Consider the following 23625-nt stretch of genomic DNA (forward strand, 5'->3'; position numbering starts at 1 on the left):
TAAACCACTAACCCAAACCATAACCTTAATTTTTTATAACTTTTAAAGGGTCAATGTGTATGAATTTATCCCAAAAACAAGGTGTGTGTGTGTGTGTGTGAGAGAGAGTAGAGGGTCTATAATCTAGTCATTTTGTGCTTAGTTTGCCCAAACCCTATTGCTTGGCATTGCGGTTCACTTTCTCTCGGTAGGGTCCCTTTTCTTTCTTTTCCTGTTTCCAAAAATACAACCTACCAACACAAAAATGTTCACCACAAATCCATGTTTCAGTGCCTGGATTTCAGGCGTTCTGTTCCATTTTCTTCCCTTTGCCTTAGTTTTTGGCACACACTTAAAAAAAAAAAAAAAAACATAGCACAGAGGTTAAAGTGTATTTAACTGACTTCCGCATACAGTGACGTCACGGGCGTTCTTATTCTCTTCTCATGTTGGACTGAGGGCAGACTGGACACTACAGTGATTCACTATCACCTCTTGAGGCACAAAGTGGTATTACGAGACAGACGGTCTGCTCTGTCTCAGGGCTCGCTGGTTAGAAGAAGAAGAAACCTTTATTTGTCACATGCACACTTCAAGCACATTGAGATTCATCCTCTGCATTTAACCCATCTGAAGCAGTGAACACACACACACACCCAGAGCAGTCTTCAGTTTTTTTTTTCCCCATCTTCTTAATTATTGTTTTTGGCACAGTTTTTTTTTTTTTTTTAAATGCACTTTTCAAGTGGTAGGCATGTTGTGTACATGAAATGGTGCTAACCCTCCAAAAATCCACTTTAATTCAACAAAACAGGACAAACACCAAGGGGGATGAATACTTTTGCAAGACACTTTCTCTCTGCAACACAATACGTATAGTTCTTCGACATAAGGTTAAAATTATTTCTTCACATTCTGTTGATTTTAGTTCATTTTTATTTATTTTTTTAAATTCCATGGCATTTCGCAGATGCTCTTTTCCGGTGCGAGGTACAACGAGTGCGAAAGTCAGGTATACAAAGTGATAAATAGAATAGGGTTGATTGTTATATTAGAACTAACTTAGTATATGGTATATATGGTATATATTTATTTATGGGGATAGTTTATATATTCATATTTACAGGGATAGGTATGGAGTAGATATTTATTTTGTAATTATATATTTATATAGGGGGCGGCACGGTGGTGTAGTGGTTAGCGCTGTCGCCTCACAGCAAGAAGGTCCTGGGTTCGAGCCCCGGGGCCGGCGAGGGCCTTTCTGTGTGGAGTTTGCATGTTCTCCCCGTGTCCGCGTGGGTTTCCTCCGGGTGCTCCGGTTTCCCCCACAGTCCAAAGACATGCAGGTTAGGTTAACTGGTGACTCTAAATTGAGCGTAGGTGTGAATGTGAGTGTGAATGGTTGTCTGTGTCTATGTGTCAGCCCTGTGATGACCTGGCGACTTGTCCAGGGTGTACCCCGCCTTTCGCCCGTAGTCAGCTGGGATAGGCTCCAGCTTGCCTGCGACCCTGTAGAACAGGATAAAGCGGCTACAGATAATGAGATGAGATGAGATATTTATATAGATATTTATGAAGTGTATATATGGTATATAGTGTATATATATATATTTTTTTTTGTAATTATATATTTATATAGATATTTATGAAGTGTATATATGGTATGTAGTATATATTTTTGTAATTAAATATTTATATAGATATTTATGAAGTGTGTATATGTATATATATATGGTATGTAGTATATATTTATTTTTGTAATTATATATTTATATAGGTATTCATGAAGTGTATATATTTTTATAAGTGTATTAATGTAGTTTGGATTTCGGGGTAGTTAAAAAGGGGTGGGAAATTAAAAAAGTATTGTACTTCTTCCCACTCCTTTTTCGAACAATGTGCGGTGTTTTGTAATGTCTTAGCTCTTTATTTTATTTATTTTTTTAATTTCTCGTTTTCTTTCTTTTGTATGTACAAATAGTTACATACATTTTTTTATACCGTACATGTTCGAAATAAAAAATAAATTCATTCATTCATTCATTCGACTTCTAGACAAGAAAGTTCTAGTACCAGCTGTACAAGTGACGGCAATACCTAGTGTAATATGCGTTTGAATTATCAATACTCAAACAGCCAAGGAAGGAAACAAACCAATCATATAAAGTACAACTAAATAAAGAGCTCAGAACCACTAAACCCTGGCTCTTAGACCGTATCGCAGTTACACAGTGGGCAGGGAAGAAGGGGAAAGGTGCAGCCTGAAGAGGTGGGGCTTCAGTCTGCGCTTGAAGGTGGTCAGGGAGTCGGCAGTTCTGACCTCGTCATTCCAACAAAGGAGAACCAGGAGAGACGGTTGTCTTGAGCGGAGAGGAGGAGGGGCCAGGCAACTAGTTGGAGCGGAGCATAGGGATCTGGCTGGCGTATCGGGGCGGTTCAGACTTCGGAAGCATGCTGGCCCTGACCCCTCGAGAGCCTGGCAAGCTAGCGCCAATGTCTTAAATTTGGTGCGAGTTGCAATAGGTAACCAGTGCAGGTCAGAAAGCAGAGGGGTGACATGGGAAGAACGAGCGAGGTCATCGACCAGACGAGCTACAGGGGTCTGATGGTAGAAACTGGAAGGAGAGAGTTGCGGTCGTCCATGCAGGAGAGGATCAGTGCTTGGACCAGAAGTGGAGTTTTAATATTTTTTAACTAAAATTCTTACAAATTCTGACACACTGCCCCTTTAATATGAATTTGTATCGACGAATACATGGCAATAAATTAAAACGTAACACTGTCATAACAGGTCTATTGTTGTGTTCTTCAAAAAGGTTGTGCAAATGCAACTTGCTGTTTACTTTCCAGAACTAAATTTGCATATTTCAGTACCTTGGGAAAGGAAAAAAAAAAAGATCAGTGAGATTCTACTACTACGTTCTTGAGCGCTGTATTCTTGCCATGTGTGCGTTCAGAATTCATTTCATGTTTAGGAGATTGAATGAATGCAAGTGCATAAATCTCGAGCGTGGCCCGAGCTGTCCCCGAGTCCAGACATCTCAGTGCAACTCTAATTTAATTTAATCTCCTTACATACAACCCCAGCTTAGCCTCAACTCCTATTTACCTCGAATAAGACTCCTAGGATCGCTAGCTGTGTGTGTAAATGTTATTCTAATTACTGGCCCTGATTCACTGTGCTGCTGTTTTGAGCAGAAGGGAGCAAGCTGTGGAGAAAAAATACCCCGGCACTTACAAGCGCCACGTGGTGCGGCCTATCGTCCGACCCAACGCTGTGGAGAAGCTCATCAGGAAGAAAGGCAGCATGAACCACAAACCTGGCACACAGACTCCCAAGAGGTAGCTATTATGCAGTGTAATTTTTCTTTTTTTTAAGTCAGTTTGGAAAATGGCTTTCTGCACACACTGCTTCAAAACTGCATGCGTCAGGCAAAGCAGTCATGCAGTTGTAGAGCCGTCTGCTGTCTCTGAGGTGAAATGCCATTTAAAATAACCAAAAAAAAAACCCCGACAGGCCTTCCCCTTCCAACCCACCTGGCAATACAAAGAATCCTTACGCTGCAATGTCACCGATTTTTAAGATAACCGATATATAAATCTAGCTTTAACAGGTGCAGAAACCATTTTCAACACGGCAAACCGCATCTTTAAATTTTGCCATGCTCTGCGTGAATGGTTATAATGCCATATCTAGGCTGGCTTACGATCTTCGGTTTTAACGTATTGCCTGTCCTGTCCTGTAGGCCTGATCTGCTGCGCTCTGACGGAATCTCCAGCGTGGAGGCTTTCCCAGTGTCCTCGCCTCTCTCAGGCAGCCCAAGGGTTTCCACTCCTCCTGGGAAAGCGCGCTACCGCAGCAAACCACGCCACCGCCGTACCAACAGCAAGGGCAGCCACAACGAGTTTCCCGGGGTCCTGAAGTCCAACGTCAGCACGGCTGAGGAACAGCAACCGCTGCAGCCTCAGCAATACCATCATAATCCTCATAACCACCATCATCATCACAACCCTCATCCGCTCCCACCCGAGAGCCCTCTGCTCCCTCTGCAGAGGCAAGACAGCGCAGCAGCCTCATGCACCAGCGAGCTGCGCTACTTCGGACCTGCCGCAGCGCTACGCAGCCCTCACACCGAGCACCTTCAGCGCTCCAGCCCCGACCTCATCAACACCACTCTGGAGGCCGACGCACGGCAACAGGCAGCTACCGGGCCAGCCGCGCTCTGCCCCTGCTGCCAGGGTCACCCACTGCCCGGGTGCTTACGGTGCCAGGACATGTTGCCTGACTGCTCTCTGGTCAGTACACGCGAGTGTCCAGACAGAGAGGGTATGGATGGACAGCAACAGCCAGAGCAAGGCGGTTCTCCACAGAACAGCCTCCCGCGCGCCCTCAGAACTCTCAGCAAGGTGAGTCAACAGAAATGGGTGAGACATTTTCAAAGAGAGATCTTACAGATGTGTGTGTAATAATGCTGTGATATGACTGTATTTTCATGCTGATGGTGACCTACATGGCCAAAAGTTCGTGGACACCAGATCATCATACCCATACTCAGGGATGTGATTTTTCTGCGAATTCGCGGAATTCCGCTTTTTTCACCTCAAAACTTGAAGAAAAATTTTTTTTCCGATTTTTCCCTCATCCACATTCGTATCCTATTCGTTCCGACTTTGTTTGAAAGATGGCAGCCTCGGATTTGCATCTTTACGCCTCGATCACGGAGGCTGCCATCTTTCAACTCTTTGTTTGAAGCGAGCTTACACAGCTATCCAACAAGCGCGTTCATTGGTTGTTACAGAGCGATGAGCCAATCACGTACCTCGTTTCATCTCAGTGACGTAATTGCGTAAATGACGTAATTACGTCAATAAGATGAAACAAGGTACGTGATTGGCTCATCGCTCTGTAACAACCAATGAACGCGCTTGTTAGATAGCTGTACGTAAGCTCGCTTCAGACAAAGAGTTGAAAGATGGCAGCCTCCGTGATCGAGCATAAAGATGCAAATCGAGTTAAAGAAATCGACAGAATAGTGAAAAAAAAGTTCCGCTGGGAATGGTTGGAGAAAAACCACGGCTCGCCTCGGGGCGAATTACGTCACAAGGCGCGGGGCTAGCGGGCCCTGCTCGCGCTGGTTCTTTGGGGTGTGTGTGTGTGTGAGAGAGAGAGAGAGAGAGAGTGAGTGTGTGAGAGAGAGTGAGAGTGTGTGTGTGTGTGAGAGTGAGCGAGAGTGTGTGTGTGTCAGAGTTGCATGTTGACCATTAAATTGGCTTGAATTTGTTAATCATGACAAGTTTTTTCTTGTGTGTTTGCTTGCCATTTTAGTACAATTTTTAAGTCAGAAAACCCCAGAACCCAGGAGCTTCGGGGGGCTTCCCCCCTTGTCCCCCCACCAGGCCGCTGCCCTGGACCAGCTGGGGGCCTGTGGCTCCCAGACCCCCGGCTAAAATTTTCAGATAATTTCACCAGCCCCAAATCACATCCCTGCATACTGTATGTGGGTCCCCCCCCCCCCCCCCCCCCCCCCCCCCCAGCATCCTGCTCCAGATTTCATCCCCCCTTTGCTGTTAGAATAACCTCCAGTCTTCTGATTTTAGAGCATGGCTGTGGGGATTTGTGCTCATTCAGCCACGAGCATTAGTGAGATCGAGTGTAGAGGGTCCGGGCTCTATGCAGGCCGCTCGCATTCTTCCACTCCAACCTTAGCACACCATGTCTTCATGGATCTTGCTTTGTGCACGGGGCATTGTCATGCTCGTCTTCAAACTGTCCAGTATTGTGCTAGCTGAATGGAATATATCTGACAGACCACAAAAAAAGCCAGCCAGTATTATTTAAATATGTCACTCAGATCCGTAATTTATTTTGTATTAAAACATGCAAGTTTTTCAACACAAGAAGTGTAACTTCATATCTTCAAGCGAATGTGTGGGGTTTTTATTATTATTATTATTATTATTATTATTATTATTATTATTATTATTATTATTATACAGACACATTCAAAAAGTACCCAAGTTTATCAAAACAATCCGTCAATTTTCTCATGAAATATAGAGAATTATTATACATACGGGCCACTTTTTCCATGGAATAAAAACATGTATTCTGTTCCCTTCTAGTGGCTTTATTGATGGCATGCAATATTAGAGGTGTTCACACGGCACATATTTGCATCGATGCTGCACCGATGTATTTTGTTGCGATATATCTTACACCGGTGTAAATTTTGTGGAGCGTTCACACGTCACAACCCTGCTTACTAGAGAGAAGCGTGTTAGCACCGGTGCAGCCACACTTGCGTTCACACGGCAGTTTTTGCGACCGTGCTATATGATAGTAATAATGCGGAAATGAAATACGCGCATGCGTGAAAATGTACTTCCTTTTCCCAGTTGTCATGGCATCACCAAGCGCCGGGAAAACAACGTGGATGAAGACACCAGTGTTGCCAGATACTGCTGACGTTTTCCAGCCCAAAATATGTTCAAATCCGCCAAAATGCACTTAAAACCGCCCAATCTGGCAACACTGGAAGACACGCAGTTCTGTTGTTGTTGATATTCGCCATTGTGGAAGCGCAAAATACCAGGATGCAAATTATGCAATGCCCGTATGTAATCAACTCTCCTCACGCGTAGCGAGTCTACCCCTGTAGCGTTCAGACGTCCCATTTTATATCGGTGCTGCCCGGCACCGCAAACTAGCATTTACTCCGGAGTAAATTTCTTAAACCACCTCCCGAGCAGGGTTAGATTTGCACCGGTTTAAGCAGCTTTCAGGGGCTACACCGGTATAACTTTGTACCATGTGAACGTTCTACCGGAGCAGCCCCGGTGCTACACCGGAGTAAAAGTTGCCGTGTGAACACCCCTATTATCATCATCGCGCTTATCCTCCATGTATTCCGCCACTCTCCCCAATGGAGAATGAGCGTGCAGTATTGTTATAATATTGCACCTTGTCAAGCCAACACAATGTCACACGTCAGAGCTCATGCAAAGATCCAATGACAAAACTTTTCTGCTGCGCATACACACAATCATTTCTTTGTTGGCCGGGAAAGAGAGAAGACGAGGCTAATCCAGTGCTAGGTTTAAGCACGAAATAAATAAATTGAAACTAAAGATGTGCTGGACACCCAAAAGGCTACCAAAACTTGACTGGATATTCTTCATGCACATTTACAAGAGAAAAACATGCCAACGGACATCGAAAAACTGGAAAAGAGACACAGCAGAGATGTAAAACTTCCGCGCTAGCAAGTGACTGCGACAGTTTGTAAACAAACACGGCCGCCAGGTTTGCTTCGTTAAAAGAGGAAGATTTTGAGAATTTTGGCTGCCAGGTCGCTCTGTTGTGTGTAGCTGATGTTGATTTTAAAAGTAATTCAGTAAATTGCACAGGGAAAATAATAATAATATTCAGCTTGACTGCGCTAGCATTGGCCTTCGCTAACACTACACTGGCTGGAAGGTAACTGCACTGCCATGCTAACAGCACTGAGTCGCAGGTAAGCTAGCGTTGGCCTTCAAGAATGCTGATATGAAGTTTGTATGTATAATAATGGCTGGCTTTTTTTCATGATATATCAGATATCGTCAATTCAGCTACTCGTCTTCGACTCGTTCAATATCATACTAGCTGAATGGAATATACAGTGTTGGGCACGTTACTTTCAAAAAGTAATTAGTTATAGTTACTAGTTACTTTTCCCAAAAAGTAACTGAGTTAGTAACGGAGTTACTTTGTCATAAAAGTAACTAATTACCAGGGAAAGTAATTATTCCGTTACATTTTGTTCCCCCTCAAAAAAAAAAATCAAATTCAATTAGTGTAATCATAATAAAAGTGAATGTTAAATGTGTTTAATGACTGAAATGGACACTTAACAGAACCAATTAATAACGTTATCTACACTATATTAATATTTTTGTGGGACAATGTGAGATAAGACATCTATCAAATGTAATATATTTTTGTAGTTATTAAAATTATGTTACTAATTACTGGCCACTGACGAGGACAAACGCTTTGTTCCTCGACATAATGTGCATTGCACGTAAACACTCTTGCCTTTTATTTCAAGTCATGAAAAGTCCTGGCTGTATTTCCAATGTGAAAGCGCAGTGCTGGGCTGACCGCTCGCCATCGCTGGGTCTTCCGATTGAAAGAGCGCGCAGTAGTGCAGTAGGCATGGCCTACCTACGTATGTTGTCCAAATCTACTCTGATTGGCTTACTGTGCCGTTGTCTCGCGTCTCCCCGCCCCACACGAAAGCAGAGTAAAGAAAGGCTGAACGAGCAGCGTGCCAGATGAGAACAGCTTTAATAAAGTAACGCATAGTATTTTATTATAAGTAACGGGAACGGCGTTATAACGATGTAAAAAGTAATTAGTTAGATTACTCGTTACTAAAAAAAGTAACGCCGTTAGTAACGCCGTTTATTTCTAACGCCGTTATTCCCATCACTGGGAATATATCTGATATATACCACTCAAAGCCAGCCAATGTTTGTTTAAATATGTCATGGTTTTGGCTCTCCATATCCCGGATGTAGTTCATATGAAAAATACGAGTGGTGTATTTCCCAGTAAAACACTCGTGTCTATGTAGTATAAAGATACCCTATATATACAACTTTGTCATTACAGTTTGGGAAAGAACCACATCTGCACCTATGTGTATACACTACCGTTCAAAAGTTTGGGGTCACTTTGAAATGTCCTTATTTTTGAAAGAAAAGCACTGTTCTTTTCAATGAAGATCACTTTAAACTAATCAGAAATCCACTCTATACATTGCTAATGTGGTAAATGACTATTCTAGCTGCAAATGTCTGGTTTTTGGTGCAATATCTCCATAGGTGTATAGAGGCCCATTTCCAGCAACTCTCACTCCAGTGTTCTAATGGTACAATGTGTTTGCTCATTGCCTCAGAAGGCTAATGGATGATTAGAAAACCCTTGTACAATCATGTTAGCACAGCTGAAAACAGTTGAGCTCTTTAGAGAAGCTATAAAACTGACCTTCCTTTGAGCAGATTGAGTTTCTGGAGCATCACATTTGTGGGGTCGATTAAATGCTCAAAATGGCCAGAAAAATGTCTCGACTATATTTTCTATCCATTTTACAACTTATGGCGGTAAATAAAAGTGTGACTTTTCATGGAAAACACTAAATTGTCTGGGTGACCCCAAACTTTTGAACGGTAGTGTATATGGTCGAAATTAAGCAGATATGAATATTTTTAATTCAGTTTGGCTTTACTGATTTCAAAACATAAACTATTATTTAAAAAAATGAGCTACTTATAAATATTTAACTGTAATTCTCAGCTTTCAAACAAGAACATAAAGTAGAAGCACAATGCCAGACTCCTGAGTGGTGCTGCCCTTATCAAGATTCAGGCTTGTAGTACTCAATTTTAAGGACTCGTAACTCGACTTGGACTTGAGCACTGATGACTCGGACTCGTACGTTAACTGCATTCGAACTCGTAAATTGGAGACGAGGATTTGGATTTTTTTCTTTATTTTTTGTAACATGCCATAATAATTTGGCAGAAGATATTTATATCTGGGCGGCACGGTGGTGTAGTGGTTAGTGCTGTCGCCTCACAGCAAGAAGGTCCTGGGTTCGAGCCCCGGGGCTGGCGAGGGCCTTTCTGTGTGGAGTTTGCATGTTCTCCCCGTGTCCGCGTGGGTTTCCTCCGGGTGCTCCGGTTTCCCCCACAGTCCAAAGACATGCAGGTTAGGTTAACTGGTGACTCTAAATTGACCGTAGGTGTGAATGTGAGTGTGAATGGTTGTCTGTGTCTATGTGTCAGCCCTGTGATGACCTGGCGACTTGTCCAGGGTGTACCCCGCCTTTCGCCCGTAGTCAGCTGGGATAGGCTCCAGCTTGCCTGCAACCCTGTAGAAGGATAAAGCGGCTAGAGATAATGAGATGAGATATTTATATCTACATTAATTTTTATACTAATTTCGTGCAAGAGTGTCACACCTGTGCGCCATGGCTCTTGCATCGTAAACGACTCGCACCTGCACAGGATTAAGGCGCAATCAGCATGCCGATATAAAAACTGTGAAAAAACACTCACTTTGCAAAGTATTGAGTCGTGTTGCTGATGCATTACCAAGCCTTATTTCCTTGCTTGGTTTCCTGATCCCTGATTTCCTGTTTCTCGTCTTTGATTCTGCCGAGTCTACGATAGCCTGTTTGTGCCTCGCTTGACCTATCGCTCGTTTCACCGTTTTACGATTTTGCCTGGCGTTCTGGATTGTTTGTGTCTTCACTTGTATTAATAAACGCACCTTCTGCACTTGCATCCGTCTCCCAACCATCTCTGACAGAATACTTCACACTCCCTGATACAGAGAAGCACATTCACCTGTTCAGGAACAAACTAATACTAATGGCGCTAAAACAGCCACCGTCAAATGGTGCAGTCGGAGTCTTGTTCTCGGACTCGAAATTTTCTTTAATGACTTGGACTTGAACACTGGGGACGCGAGACTGGACTCGAGGTTCAGTGACTCGACTACAACACTGTCAAGATTTCATCCTTATCAAAAATTAGCGAGTTAGAATCCCTAAAATGCAACAGCCGTGCCATAAACCTGACAGAAGTACTGGTACTGCTTGGATACTCCCACTTGACACACATCTTGTTCTGGGAGCAATTAGCACTCCCTAGCATCCTCTAGTGTGTTGGCTGGATGTTCAGAATAGTGTCACGTTGACGGTTCATGTCAAGAAACCTCATCTGTGCTTTCTTAGCATGAATTCCAGCGATGTCATGAAAATTAAGTCGGTGGAATCTTAAAATCGGCCCCGAACTTATCAGCTTAAATGTATATACGATCAGGCCTGAATTTGCACAATTGAAAGGCACTTTGTGTTTTAAAGCACTTTCGTGTAAATGTCTAAAACGTGTGGGGGGGTTTTTTGTTTGTTTTTTTGGGGGTTTGTTAATGCTAGCCGAATTGTTTGGTGCATTTCCTGTAGCTGTTACTGTTTCTTTCCTGTATGAGGGAGAGATTACGGTAAAGGATGATGTTATCCTGGGTGTGTGTGTGTGTGGATGCAAGAGTGAGCTAACAGTCTGCTTCCTTGTCAGGTTGGGGATGACTCATCGGAGGAAGAGGAGGGAGAGGTTGACAGTGAAGTGGAGTTTCCACGGAGACAGAGGTGATGGGTTGCTCAGCGTTTATTAATAATTGATGATCAGTACGCTTTTTACGAGCACTGACTTCTCTTCCAGGCTGCTTTAGGAAAATTGACTTAATTCTTATTACTCAAGCCCATACAGTACATTTATGTGTAATTAATAATATAATGTAATAAATATTAAAATGCAGTATGACTGTGGGTTTTTTTTATTTTTTCATCCAGATGTAGGATTATGATTTAATGAGCCATTATAAACAACAGAGTCCTGTAACGCTCCTGTAACTGCTGTGTGTCGAATACAGACCTCACCGCTGCATGAGCAGCTTTCAGTCGTACTCGACGTTCAGCTCGGAGAACCTGTCCGTGTCGGATGGCGAGGAAGGAAACACGAGCGAGCACTCGCACAGCGGACCTCTAGAGGCACTGAGCGCCAGTCAGGAGGAGCAGCTGGACGAACTGCTTTCACACACGCCGGAGATCCCCATTGACATCTCGACACAGTCTGACGGCCTTTCTGATAAAGAGTGCGCTGTGCGGCGGGTCAAAACTCAGATCTCCCTGGGCAAGCTGTGTGCCGACGAACATAGTTATGAGGTTAGCACATCTGTTCCAGTTTAATACAGGGTTCCTGTGTGTTGTGGAAAATTTCAGTAAGGAATATACATGACCAGGTATGCTCTTATAAAAAAAATAATAATCCGACTACCTCAGAGCCTAATCTAGGGCGCGTAATACGCGATAATACGTGTTTTTTATCTGTCTGTCGCACATCCACTTTTTGGGCGCGAGAGTGGTATCGCGTATCTATTCATTTTGTCGCGCATTTATAAGTAGAGAGCGTGTAGTCGCGTTTTACTGAATCTTGTGCGTATCAATTTGTCAGCACCAGCTAGCAAGCACTGCGGTAAATACAGCGTTGTTTACACACCAATCGGAAAATATCGGAAAGGACCGAAGTATTCCGAATGGTTTATTTAGCGGGTAAAACAGTTTTGTGAACTATTACATCATTGGTCACTGAACCGGAAGACAGCGTATCTCAACCAATCGTGTGAAGTGTTTTAAAAATACCCAAAAGCACACGGCATATCGTTCTGTCTCATCCAAACATAACATTCAGAGCCTCCAGGATTTCGCGATTTGCAACATCAACGCAAATTCAACCAATCCCCGTGAATTCAGGGCGGTGTTGCAATTCTATCCAATCACCGCAACTTTCCCGCAAATTTGACCAATCGTTGGCGTCGTCTTGCGGTGACGTCAACAAACTACCTTCCGCCTTACTTCCGTGTATACGTTCAAGAGAAGCAGCATGTGCGCAGTGTTGCCAGATTGGGCGGTTTTAAGTGCATTTTGGCGGGTTTTGAACATATTTAGGCTGGAAAACGTCAGCAGTATCTGGCAACATTGTATGAATAGGCTTAAATTCTGTTACTGAAAGTGTGTTATGTTTACAGTGAAGGACTGTGCACACTTTATTTTTTTTTTTAACTTAATACAAGAAATTAATGGATGCCAACATTTTTGCCAAAATGGTATTTTATTTTCCATTGTTTAGGCAGCTTCAGCATCATACTGTGAGATTCTGTTCAAATTGTTTTTTTTCTTCTATGAAGCCTGAGCCATTTATTTTATTAGTTTATTTTATCGTTTAATTTAGTCTTCAGGAGAGACTGCCTGCACACAGTACTAGTATTAATAGTTTTTTTTTTTCTTACATGAAAGCTGAGGCATTTATATTATATTTTAATGTAACTTCATGTTGTGCTGTGAGGTTCTCTGCACTTTAACTTTTGAACCAACAGGTGCATTTGGATAAGTAAAGCCTATTTTTCTGCATTTTTGTAGTCCTGGTAATCTTACACATTCTACATGATTGCTAGGGTTTTTTCTGAGTAATTTGTTTAATTTTTCTTGTTGAAAGTTCAATTTAGTATTATGTTAATGATATTCTAAAAGTAAAGATTAATAAAACTGTTCTGTTTATAGATGTACTCTTGAAAATATCTACCAATGTATTACTTATTTTTCTGTCCCCACTAACTGGAACAAATGAGGGATATTTTTACCCATGTTAATATTTTCTGTCCCCTGTTTCTACAACTAGTGAGGGATCTGTCCCCCATTTTCAAATTCCTAGATTAGGCTCTGCTAGCTTAAAGGAACAGTCCACCGTACTTCCATAATGAAATATGCTCTTATCTGAATTGAGACGAGCTGATCCGTACCTCTCCGAGCTTTGCGCGACCTCCCAGTCAGTCAGACGCGCTGTCACTCCTGTTAGCAATGTAGCTAGGCTCAGTATGGCCAATGGTATTTTTTGGGGCTGTAGTTAGATGCGACCAAACTCTTCCGCGTTTTTCCTGTTTACATAGGTTTATATGAGCAGTGATATGAAACAAGTTCAGTTACACAAATTGAAACGTAGCGATTTTCTATGCTATGGAAAGTCCGCACTATAATGACAGGCGTACTAACACCTTCTGCGCGCTTCGGCAGCGCATTGATACGGAGCTCAGATATCAATGCGCTGCCGAAGCGCGCAGAAGGTGTTAGTACGCCTGTCATTATAGTGCGCACTTTCCATAGCATAGAAAATCGCTTCGTTTCAATTTGTGTAACTGAACTTGTTTCATATCACTGCTCATATAAACCTATGTAAACAGGAAAAACGCGGAAGAGTTTGGTCGCATCTAACTACAGCCCCAAAAAATACCATTGGCCATGCTCAGCCTAGCTACATTGCTAACAGGAGTGACAGCGCGTCGGACTGCGTCTGACTGACTGGGAGGTCACGCAAAGCTCGGACAGGTACGGAGCAGCTCGTCTCAATTCAGATAAGAGCATATTTCATTATGGAAGTACGGTGGACTGTTCCTTTAACGTTGTTTACTTTCCAATAGCGGCGCGTTCGGAAGTGTCGTATTCCACTTGCATCAATTTGCCAACGATTACAGTTTGTTTTTATTAAACTTTCAAACCCTCGGGTGCTGGGTGGTGTGGCTCACCTAGACATGACCACGTGGCCCTAAATTCTCTGCTATTTTTTCCTGCTTCACCATGACGCAATACAAGATACTACGCCATGCATGACGTGGTGGGCTTTCTGCGTTCGTGCAAGGTATTGTGGGATACAAATTTGAAACCGGAGAGAAAAATGGAGGACGTGAGTATGAGAATGAAACGTGAAATGAAACCGACTACAGTCACGGAAAGAAAGCGAGAAGAAAAGACGTTATGTTATATACGAAGGAAAGGAAACGCAGGACCAAACTAATAAATATCGGCAGTCAGCGAGCACCTCGGTGTGATCAGCTGTTCGTTTAGCGACAGAATGATGGAACTGTTAGTGCAGGGTCAAAGGTAAACCTGTAGACGGCAGTATACCTGGTCATACATTACTTTGGTCTGTGTGGATATGTAAGCGCTCAGAGAATATATTTCCAGTGTCGGTAACACTGGGACTGTTAGTGTACCTGAGTAAACCGTGATAAGTCAAAGGATAACACCGTGACTACAGCTGGACCAAAAAAATAAATAAATCCCATAAAGTATGTACGTACATACTACAAAATTTTAGTAAGTGTTGAACTTACCAAAAGGGCCTTTTTTTTCCCTTTCTTCCCCCCCAACTTTTTACCAGAAGTCAATTATAGTAGCATTTTGCTGGACCTGGTACCGGGTCTGTTGGGTTTAAGGCCCACTTTACACGGGGACGGTCTGAAACAAAAACGCAAAAGTCCGTTTTCGTTCTCACTTTTTTCCGCGTCTACACGACCGTTTTCAAGGAGGAAATCTGCGTCTATACGGTGACGCATAAATGTGTGGAATTCAATTGGATGTGCATGCCAGGCAGCTAGGTGGTGCTGTGAAAGACCTCCGCTATGTCTGCACGCATGCGCAACGTCTTCCGTCTTGTCTGATCTGCACATCTGCGCCGCGAAAACTTTGACTACTCTGGCTATGGTAAGTAAGAAAGTAAGTAAAAAAGTAAGAGCATGCTATACCCGCCTCTGTTCATTAACGGTATATGTGCAGATTCGGTATAGATGTTCGAAGGACTCCTGGACGTTTATTAAAGCTGCCAGAGCAGCTTGAAGGTCCGTTGGATCGATGTAATCAGACATGCTCTTACTTTTTTACTTACTTTCTTACTTCCCGGGCTGGCATGTACAGTATATGACATATGTATGACGTAAACGCGTACCCGACGTGAGCAGATCCGAGCAGAGTTTGGCGTATTGGGTAGTTTAGACGGATATGCAACGGGGGCTGTTTTTAACTTATCCACTCTGGAAGGCGTTTTCAATTTTTTCCGTTTTTCAGCCTCGGAAACGCCGTCCCCATGTAGACGAAAGGCACTTCCGATAAAATATTTAGTCATTTTTACCCGACAGCGTCCTCGTGTAAACGGGCCCTAAAGCTAGAAGGCCTTTTGATTTCATAAACTCGGTGAAATTTAGTTCCCTCTGAAGTTGTTTTTTTTTTTTTTGGATGTTTGGGGTTTTCTTATTATTATCCTTTAGGGTTTTTTTGGCGGTTAGCAGACCAACTTTTACCGCCACTGACTGGGCTGGAGTGTGGAACAGGAGATGTTTTTTTTTTTTTGGGGGGGGGGGGGAATATATATATATTCTTTTAGCTATTTCTGTTTCTTTTAAATACTTGATGACAATTTTTGGGGTTTTCGAGTAGAGTTTTTCTTTTGTCCTCAGTCGGTTCAGCAACACGCTCCGCCATTTTGTTTTTCTCTACTCACGGTATATGAGCTGATATCCTAGTAATAGAGTAGCCAATCAGAGTGCACGATTGCTCATATCCAGTGAATGTGGATAGAATAAAATGTTATGATTCTGTAGCAGGTGCTACATGTTGAGTATAACTAGACAGAAAATGCATTCAGAGGTGGATATGCTTATATTTTCACATAATTAAATCTCTCTCTCCCTGTCTACCTCTGTTTGTCTGTCTCTCTGTCTCCCTCTCTCTGTTTGTCTCTCTCTCTGTCTCCCCGTCTCTCTCTGTCTCTGTCTCCCCCTCTCTGTCTTTCTCTTTGTCTGTCTGTCTGTCTCTCTCTTTCTTTGTCTTTCTCTGTCTCTCTCTCTCCCCGTCTGTGTCTCTCTCTCTCTCTCTCCCCCTGTCTGTGTGTGTGTCTCTCTCTCTCTCTCTCTCTCTCTCTCTGTCTCCCCTTCTTTCTCTCTGTCTCCCCCTCTTTCTCTCTCTGTCTCGCCCTCTCTGTCTTTCTCTTTGTCTGTCTCTCTCTTTGCCTCTTTGTCTTTCTCTGTTTCCCTCCCTCCCTCTCTCTCTGTCTCTCTCTCCCCCATCTGTGTGTCTCTCTGTCTCCCCGTCTGTCTGTGTGTCTCTCTCCCCCGTCTGTGTCTCTCTCTCTGTCTCCCCTTCTCTGTCTTTGTCTTTCTCTGTCTCCCTCTCTCTCTCCCCATCTGTGTGTCTCTCTCTGTCTCCCCCTCTGTCTGTGTGTCTCTCTCCCCCGTCTGTGTGTATTTCTCTCTCCCCCCTCTGTCTGTGTGTCTCTCTGTCTCTCTCTCTCTCTCTGTCTTCCTCCTCTGTCTCTCTCTCTCTCTCTCTCTCTCTTGCTCTCTGTCTTCCCCCTCTATCTCTCTCTCGCTTTCTGTCTGTCTGTCTTTCTCTCTCTGTCCCCCCGGTCTTTCTCGGTCTCTCTCTCTCTCTCTCTCTCTCTCTCTCTCAGAATCCGCTGCACTTCGGTGATTCAGACTGCGACTCTTCAGAAGCCGAGTGCTCCGACGCCACCATCAGGAACAAGCAGCCATGTGCTCCCTCTTCCTGGTGAGCTCCTCCCACGGTCCCACTTCTGGGAGGAAAACCACCGCAATAACTGGGGCTTGCTGTAAAAGACCACGCCCCTTTGCTCATTCAGTCCCCACCCTCTATCTCAAGCCCCACCCATCCGAGTAAGCTCAGGCAACTCTGGACTGACAATGTAGCTAGTGTAACATTCATAATTTATTTTTCTGCATTCAAGGCGAAGAAAACAAAACAAAAAAAAAAATCAGGAAGTCTTTTAAATTCTAGCCTAGAACAAAGACAAAAATGAACGAGTGCGTCGGGTTGGGTTGGAATGGAACAAAAGGTGCAAACTCTCGACCAGAAACCTGGCGATCAAGGATTGTGTGTGTGTGTATGAGAGAGAGAGAGAGTTGGCGTGCTTTTAAACAGCATCAGGACGGTGTAGTAAAGGTCACTTCTGATGATTAAAACATGGGACCCTTTAACAGAAACCCAAGCAGCCAGATCTGCCCTTTTGGCTAAGAAGCTAAGACTCATTAGCTACCTGGTAATGCTTGAGTTTATAATAATAATAATAAAAAAATGATGCCCTGGGATATCAGGGTCACTTCGGTTTGAGCACCAGCATGAACAGCACCTGTCCGTCCTCCTCTCGTTTTTTTTTTTTTTCTGTCTCACCATCTCTTTATTTCTAACACCACAGACCCATGTGGAGTCTCAGCATGCCAGTTGGATAACCAAACAGACTTTGTTGCTGAGTTTCTCGCTTTCATAACAACACACAGCAGACTTTGTGCGAGAAATCCCTGAAATCAGTGTTGAAGCTGGAGAAAACCAGTCCAGCTTTCCTCTCGCCTCAGGCCTGAACTGGGAAAGGATTATGAGACTGGAAGGCAACGATAACACTTTTTTTTTTTTTTTCCTTTCGTGTCTGGATCAAGTGTCTCAACACAATTTTCTCTATTCTTTAACCTCCTCCATTGTTGTTTTTTTTTTCCAGTCAAGTTCATTTGTATATTTAACGATTGAGTTGACGTGAAGATGCAGCAGCCCCTTAAATCCCTCAGGACTCGTTCCGTTTTTATTCGTAGTGAGTAACGAAGTGAGACTGAATGTCTAGCGTGAGGCACGTGCCTTCAGACACACTCTAAAGGTTCAGCAATAACGCAGGTTCCGCTCAGGCTTAAGAGAATCTCGCTCAGGAGGACTGTCTAGCTGGCTGGACAGATGCACTGGCAAGTTGTAGTGACACGAGGTAGTTCTAGGAAAAGCCGCGTTTGAAAAAGCGTCTATTTTTGAGACATTTGTGTTGCTCCGAATCACCTCCTGCGTTTTTGATGATTTGAAGCTCAGGTTAAGTTTAAATGCACAGTGCAGCTCTTCTTCTTCTCTTCAGCGTACTAGCAGTGGCCCTCCATTAGAGGGAGACAGATCTGTGTGTCATTTTGCTGTGAGAGAAAACCAAGCAACATTCCTTTTATATTCATCGAAATACTAGAAGTATGTCTCGTTAGGATTAGCAGTAGTCATTTAGATACCCTACTAATATATATAATCTGTTTTTACGTTCGCGAAATGAGGGATGCTGCATCTTTTCTCATTGGTGATATACTGTATTCATTACCCGTGTGTGTTTTTGGTGTGCGCGTGTGTGTGTGTTGTGTAATAGTTTTAGACAGGACGGCCGGTCGAACTTTCAATGGATTACGTCATCTTATACCCTGTCCACACTAGGGATTTTGTACCGATATGAAACTACTTTCGTACCATAACACCTGTCCACACTAGCAGCTATAGACCCTTTTCAGTCACGTGACCTTCGTAAACGCGACCGCCATTTTGGACATGTAGTGGACTTCGGCTCGAATCGGTTTGAATGCGAGGAAGGCGACAAACATAAAAGAAAAAGGAGCGAGATGCAGAAAACTGTATTTACTAGTTTACTGTAATTATGATCTGGCAGCTATTTACACCGGATCCAGTGTAAATAGCTGCCGCGAGCTAGCTGCCGGAGCCACGAGCTAGCTGCCGGAGCTAGCGCGCGCGCGCTCTCCCTCCCCGGCCGGAGCCGCGAGCTAGCGCGCGCGCTCTCCCTCCCCGGCCGGCCGCGAGCTAGCACGCGCGCGCTCCGGAACCTCGGACGTTGGCTCCGGCAGCTATTTACACTGGATCCGGTGTAAATAGCTGCCAGATCATAATTACAGTAAACTAGAATGGAATGTTAACAGCAATGTAATGCCTTTTCTGGCTAATTTTATTCGTCTTACCTCCAACAAAGTGGTCACTACACAAGCGTTGGTATGCCGCTATCCATCTTCTCCGTCAGTCAGCATCTACCGGGATCCGATAAAATGATAACCCTTGCCTTGTTTGTTGATGGTTACTACATCCAGGTGCACAACAATATAGTGGCATGATGGAAGTCTTGCTGAAAATAAACACTTTCTTTGCTGCCGTTCCTCAATGTTGGCTGTGGTAAACTACTGGTAGTACACGTCCAAAATGGCGGCCGCGTTTGTCGTGACGTCACGTGAAAAGGGTCCATACCGGTACTGTAGCGGTATAACTGTATCGGTACGAAACCCACAAATGTATGGGTTTCGTACCGGTACAGTATCGGTACTGTAGCGCTTCGCTGTAGTGTGGACAGATGAAGCGGTTCTGTATCGATACTAATATAATGCGCAAGCGCAATGAACCATTCCTACTTCTTCCGGGTTATTCATACAATACAATACGCCCGTGCTTTCCAGCTGTAAATAAAACGTCAAAAAATGGCTCAAAACGACCGTGGAGCTACATGGAGCAAAGAAAGAGGGAGGAAGAAAGGAGGACGAGGGGAAGAGAAGGAAAGAGGGAGAAAGGGAGATTCGTTTTCTTTGTTTCTTTCTCAACCGCCTCGCGCGTTTTATACGATTCGACTGAATAAACAACCACCAGAAATACAGACCGTACATTGACGACAAAAAGCACACACGCGTCGTTTCATCCGCCATATTCTCGGAAGGAAGTTACTCGGTAACCACGGAAACATTTCGCGCACGCGCATTTCAACTACCGTGAAAGAAAACCGCAAACGTTTCTCGCTAGTGTGGACAGATGCACTAAACTGTACCGGTATACTTTGTATCGATACAGTTATACCACTTTCGTACCGGTATATATGTGAACACAGCATTAGCTGATGAGAGAGAGAGTGCGAGTGAGGGTTTCTATTTTATTGACCTGATTTTTCGAAGGTTTGCCTCGTGCGTTTGTATGTCGGAGTTTCGCATCCAAACGGATTTGCAGCGAATGAACAAAGCAAGAAGTTGAACACGCTAATCCTGTTTACTTAATCCTGTTTTAGATGAATCTTATTTTTCTCCAGTTCGTATTCTCCAACCAGCACCGTTCCGATCGGATGAGAAACCAATTTCAGTCTGAATGAGAAGAACTCGTGAGGCTCTGTCTTGTAACCGGCGAGCCTGGACAACTTATGGACACGTACCAACCTCATTTCTCTTGTTTACATCTTTTAAACGCTTCTGTGATTTTTAATTCCACAGAAATCAGACAGGTATTGAGAGTAAAGTACAATAATGTCTTTCCATCTTCAGCACTATAATGTTTTCTGTATTGTTGTGTTAATTTAATTGAATTGAATTGAATTGAATTTCCCTTCCTTTTCTTTTAGTAGCTGGCCTACACGGTCTTTCGATTAATTTATTTTTGGACAACTAGAAAGTTTAGAATCATGTTAGTTTTCCACATCACATCATATCGATTTCTTTTTTTCCTCCTCCTTCTTCCTCGTATCATTTATGAATTTGTCAAGTATTTCTGGAAAGAGAGTGTTCAGTCTTTTTCCGAGTGAACAGCTTTGGTAAAACTAGAGCCGGAAAGAGCGGAGACCCTGAAATCATGTTTCAGTCTGCTTCAGTGCTGTCGCTTCATCTGAGAGAGCTCAAGGAATAAAATCCTCCTCTTCCCAGAGAGAGAATAAAATCATTAGCGCCTGATTTTGACTGTAGGTTTAAAGCTAGACTGCCTTTCAGATTTTTCAACTTTAGGTCCTAAACAGAATATTCCCTGACACCCAATTATTTTTGTTCAGTGGAACGAGAGCTCCTGAATTTGAATCAGACTTCTGATTTTATTAGGGTTTTTTTTAAATAGAACAATTAATGAATTTATCTCCACGCGGCCCTAAATTCTCCGTTATTTTTTCCTGCTTCACCATGACGCAATACAAGATACGACGTCACGCATGGACGTGGTGGGCTTTCCGCGTTCGAGCAAGGCATTGTGGGATACAAATTTGAAACAGGAGAGAAAAATGGAGGACGTGAGTGTGCGAATGAAACATGAAAGACCGACTACAGTAACAGAAAGAAAGCGAGAAGAAAAGACGTTATGTTAGATACGAAGGAAAGGAAACGCAGGACCAGACTAATAAATATCGGCGCTCAGCGAGCACCTCGGTGTGATCAGCTGTTCGTTTAGCGACAGAATGATGGAACTGTCAGTGCACGCTCAAATCTGCACACGCACGCACTTCCTCTGTCTGCTTGATTACGCAAAGCGAGCGATTTCGTCTCGTCTTCTTCCGCTTTATCCGGGACCGGGTCGCGGAGGCAGCAGTCTAAGCATGGAAGCCCAAACTTCCCTCTCCCCAGACACCTCGGTCAGCTCCTCGGGAAGAACACCGAGGTGTTCCCAGGCCAGCCGAGAGACATAGTCCCTCCAGCATGTCCTGGGTCTTCCCCGGGGCCTCCTCCCAGGGGGACATGCCTGGAACACCTCCCCAGGGAGGCGTCCAGGAGGCATCCGAAAAAGATGCCCGAGCCACCTCAGCTGATTCCTCTCGATGTGGAGGAGCAGCGGCTCTACTCCGAGCTCCTCCCGAGTGACTGTGCTTCTCACCCTATCTCTAAGGGAGCGCCCAGCCACCCTGCGAAGGAAACTCATTTCGGCCGCTTGTATCCGCGATCTTGTTCTTTCGGTCATTATCCAAAGCTCATGACCATAGGTGAGAGTCGGAACGTAGATCGACCGGTAAATCGAGAGCTTCGCCTTTTGGCTCAGTTCCTTCTTCACCACGACGGACCGGTAAAGCGACCGCATCACTGCGGAGGCTGCACCGATCCGCCTGTCGATCTCACGCTCCATCCTTCCCTCACTCGTGAACAAGATCCCGAGATACTTAAACTTATTTCCTCGGGAATCCTCTCAAATTAAATGACTTCCCAGCCACAGAACAGAACGGTCTAATATTTTGTGAGATCTTACAGAAATAAACATGCATCACAATGACCAAATTTTCACCGATTTTCTGAAATCGAAAGGCCGTCTAGTTTTAACACCTTGTTTACGACATTCAATCTTTATTATCCAGCGTTATTTGTCAGCGTAAATACTGAACTCTAGACAGAGGTGTGAGGATCAGTCCTGTTTAACTAGCACATGTACTTCTAGTAATGCGATTAATTACTGGGTAACAGTTTCTTCGATGGTACCCATTAACACAAGGGGTCTCTTTATTAATCACACCCGTAAGCAGAGGGGGAAGATGGCGTTCTCTGTGGTGTCTTATTTGCCATACTGTCTTTATTTCATATTCTGACAGGATAAAGCCTGAATGCTCTCAGTATTTAAATCAGGATGAACCTGTACAATTACCAACCTCTCATTGTATCACATATCTCTGGTTCTCTCTGTCTCTCTCCTCATCTTATTCCTTCCCACATTTTCCTCGTTCCGTTTTCAACTAATGCATATAAACAGTTATTTTGTTATAAACTATTTTTGTGCAGAACATGTTAAACTCTGAGCTATTTTTCTTCTCCTCCAGTATGTTTCTTAATCATGTCCCGCCTCCCCTTCCCTGATCTTGAATGGCGTTCTGATCGACCAACCCTGCCGTTTTCCTCTATTAGCCTGTGTACAGTGCAGCGGGAACAGGAAGGAATAAAATCAAAGCAAACAACTGCATGGAATAAAACGCTGATGTACTGTATGAAACCCTGTCGCCGTTTTCTTTTCTACGCAGCCTCTGTAGAGATCTCAGTGTTTGCAGTAAGAAATGAAAAAAGATAATACTGATAAGAAGTTGACTATAACGTCTCCTGAGCAAAGTGCACAAGCTTTATTGCTCTGTTGATAAAATTTAGACGACAGTGTGCTCTTTGTCATCTTGTGCAGCGTGATGTTGCACGTTTTAACCCTTTAAACTCCCGGGATGCATCATCAGATCCAACTTTACTCTCCTCACTCTTGTAACTATAGAATGTTCACCGTAGTTACTGAATAATATTGCTTTCTGAGGAGTGTTTGAAAGCAAGCTGAGATTTTAAAGGGTTCATTGTTTTCAAACTGGGATTGTTTAAAGGGATCCTCGGGCGGATTTATTCTCAAACTTTTATTTTAAGTAAAAGTAGTCACAAATCAAACTTTCATTTTCAGAGACCAAATAGTGTTCAAGAGAAACGAATTTTCTTTAAAATGTCAGATGGGCTTCCTGCGGAGGTGACGTACGCGATGACGTCAGGTAGCGGTCGCTTGGAGCAACTCGGCTGTTTATATTCTCTGCTTACATTGTAGTTTTACAAGTATTTTTACCAAATTTATCAGTTTTTAAATAAGTACGCCTCTCTGTGTAGCATATAAATGCCACAATGATGCTGAAAAGGAAGCACAAGCTGGAACTAGACTCACTGACAGA

At 43.6% G+C, this 23625-nt stretch overlaps 1 protein-coding gene across 3 annotated transcripts in view; it reads left to right on the plus strand.

The window, feature by feature from the left end:
- The window catches only part of si:ch211-45c16.2 (mitogen-activated protein kinase kinase kinase 13), a 178107-nt gene extending 155182 nt beyond the window's left edge, over positions 1 to 22925 (plus strand). For all 3 annotated transcript variants that reach the window (XM_060930328.1, XM_060930329.1, XM_060930330.1), the window contains 5 exons: positions 3178 to 3321; positions 3726 to 4386; positions 11104 to 11174; positions 11459 to 11750; positions 16864 to 22925. In XM_060930328.1, coding sequence (XP_060786311.1) covers positions 3178 to 3321; positions 3726 to 4386; positions 11104 to 11174; positions 11459 to 11750; positions 16864 to 16965 — 1270 coding nt within the window. In that variant the 3' untranslated portion in view covers positions 16966 to 22925. The remainder of the gene's footprint in view (positions 1 to 3177; positions 3322 to 3725; positions 4387 to 11103; positions 11175 to 11458; positions 11751 to 16863) is intronic.
- The last annotated feature ends 700 nt before the right edge of the window (positions 22926 to 23625 follow it).

This window comes from Neoarius graeffei, chromosome 9 (assembly GCF_027579695.1).
Source record: "Neoarius graeffei isolate fNeoGra1 chromosome 9, fNeoGra1.pri, whole genome shotgun sequence".
NCBI classification, from domain to species: Eukaryota; Metazoa; Chordata; class Actinopteri; order Siluriformes; family Ariidae; genus Neoarius; species Neoarius graeffei.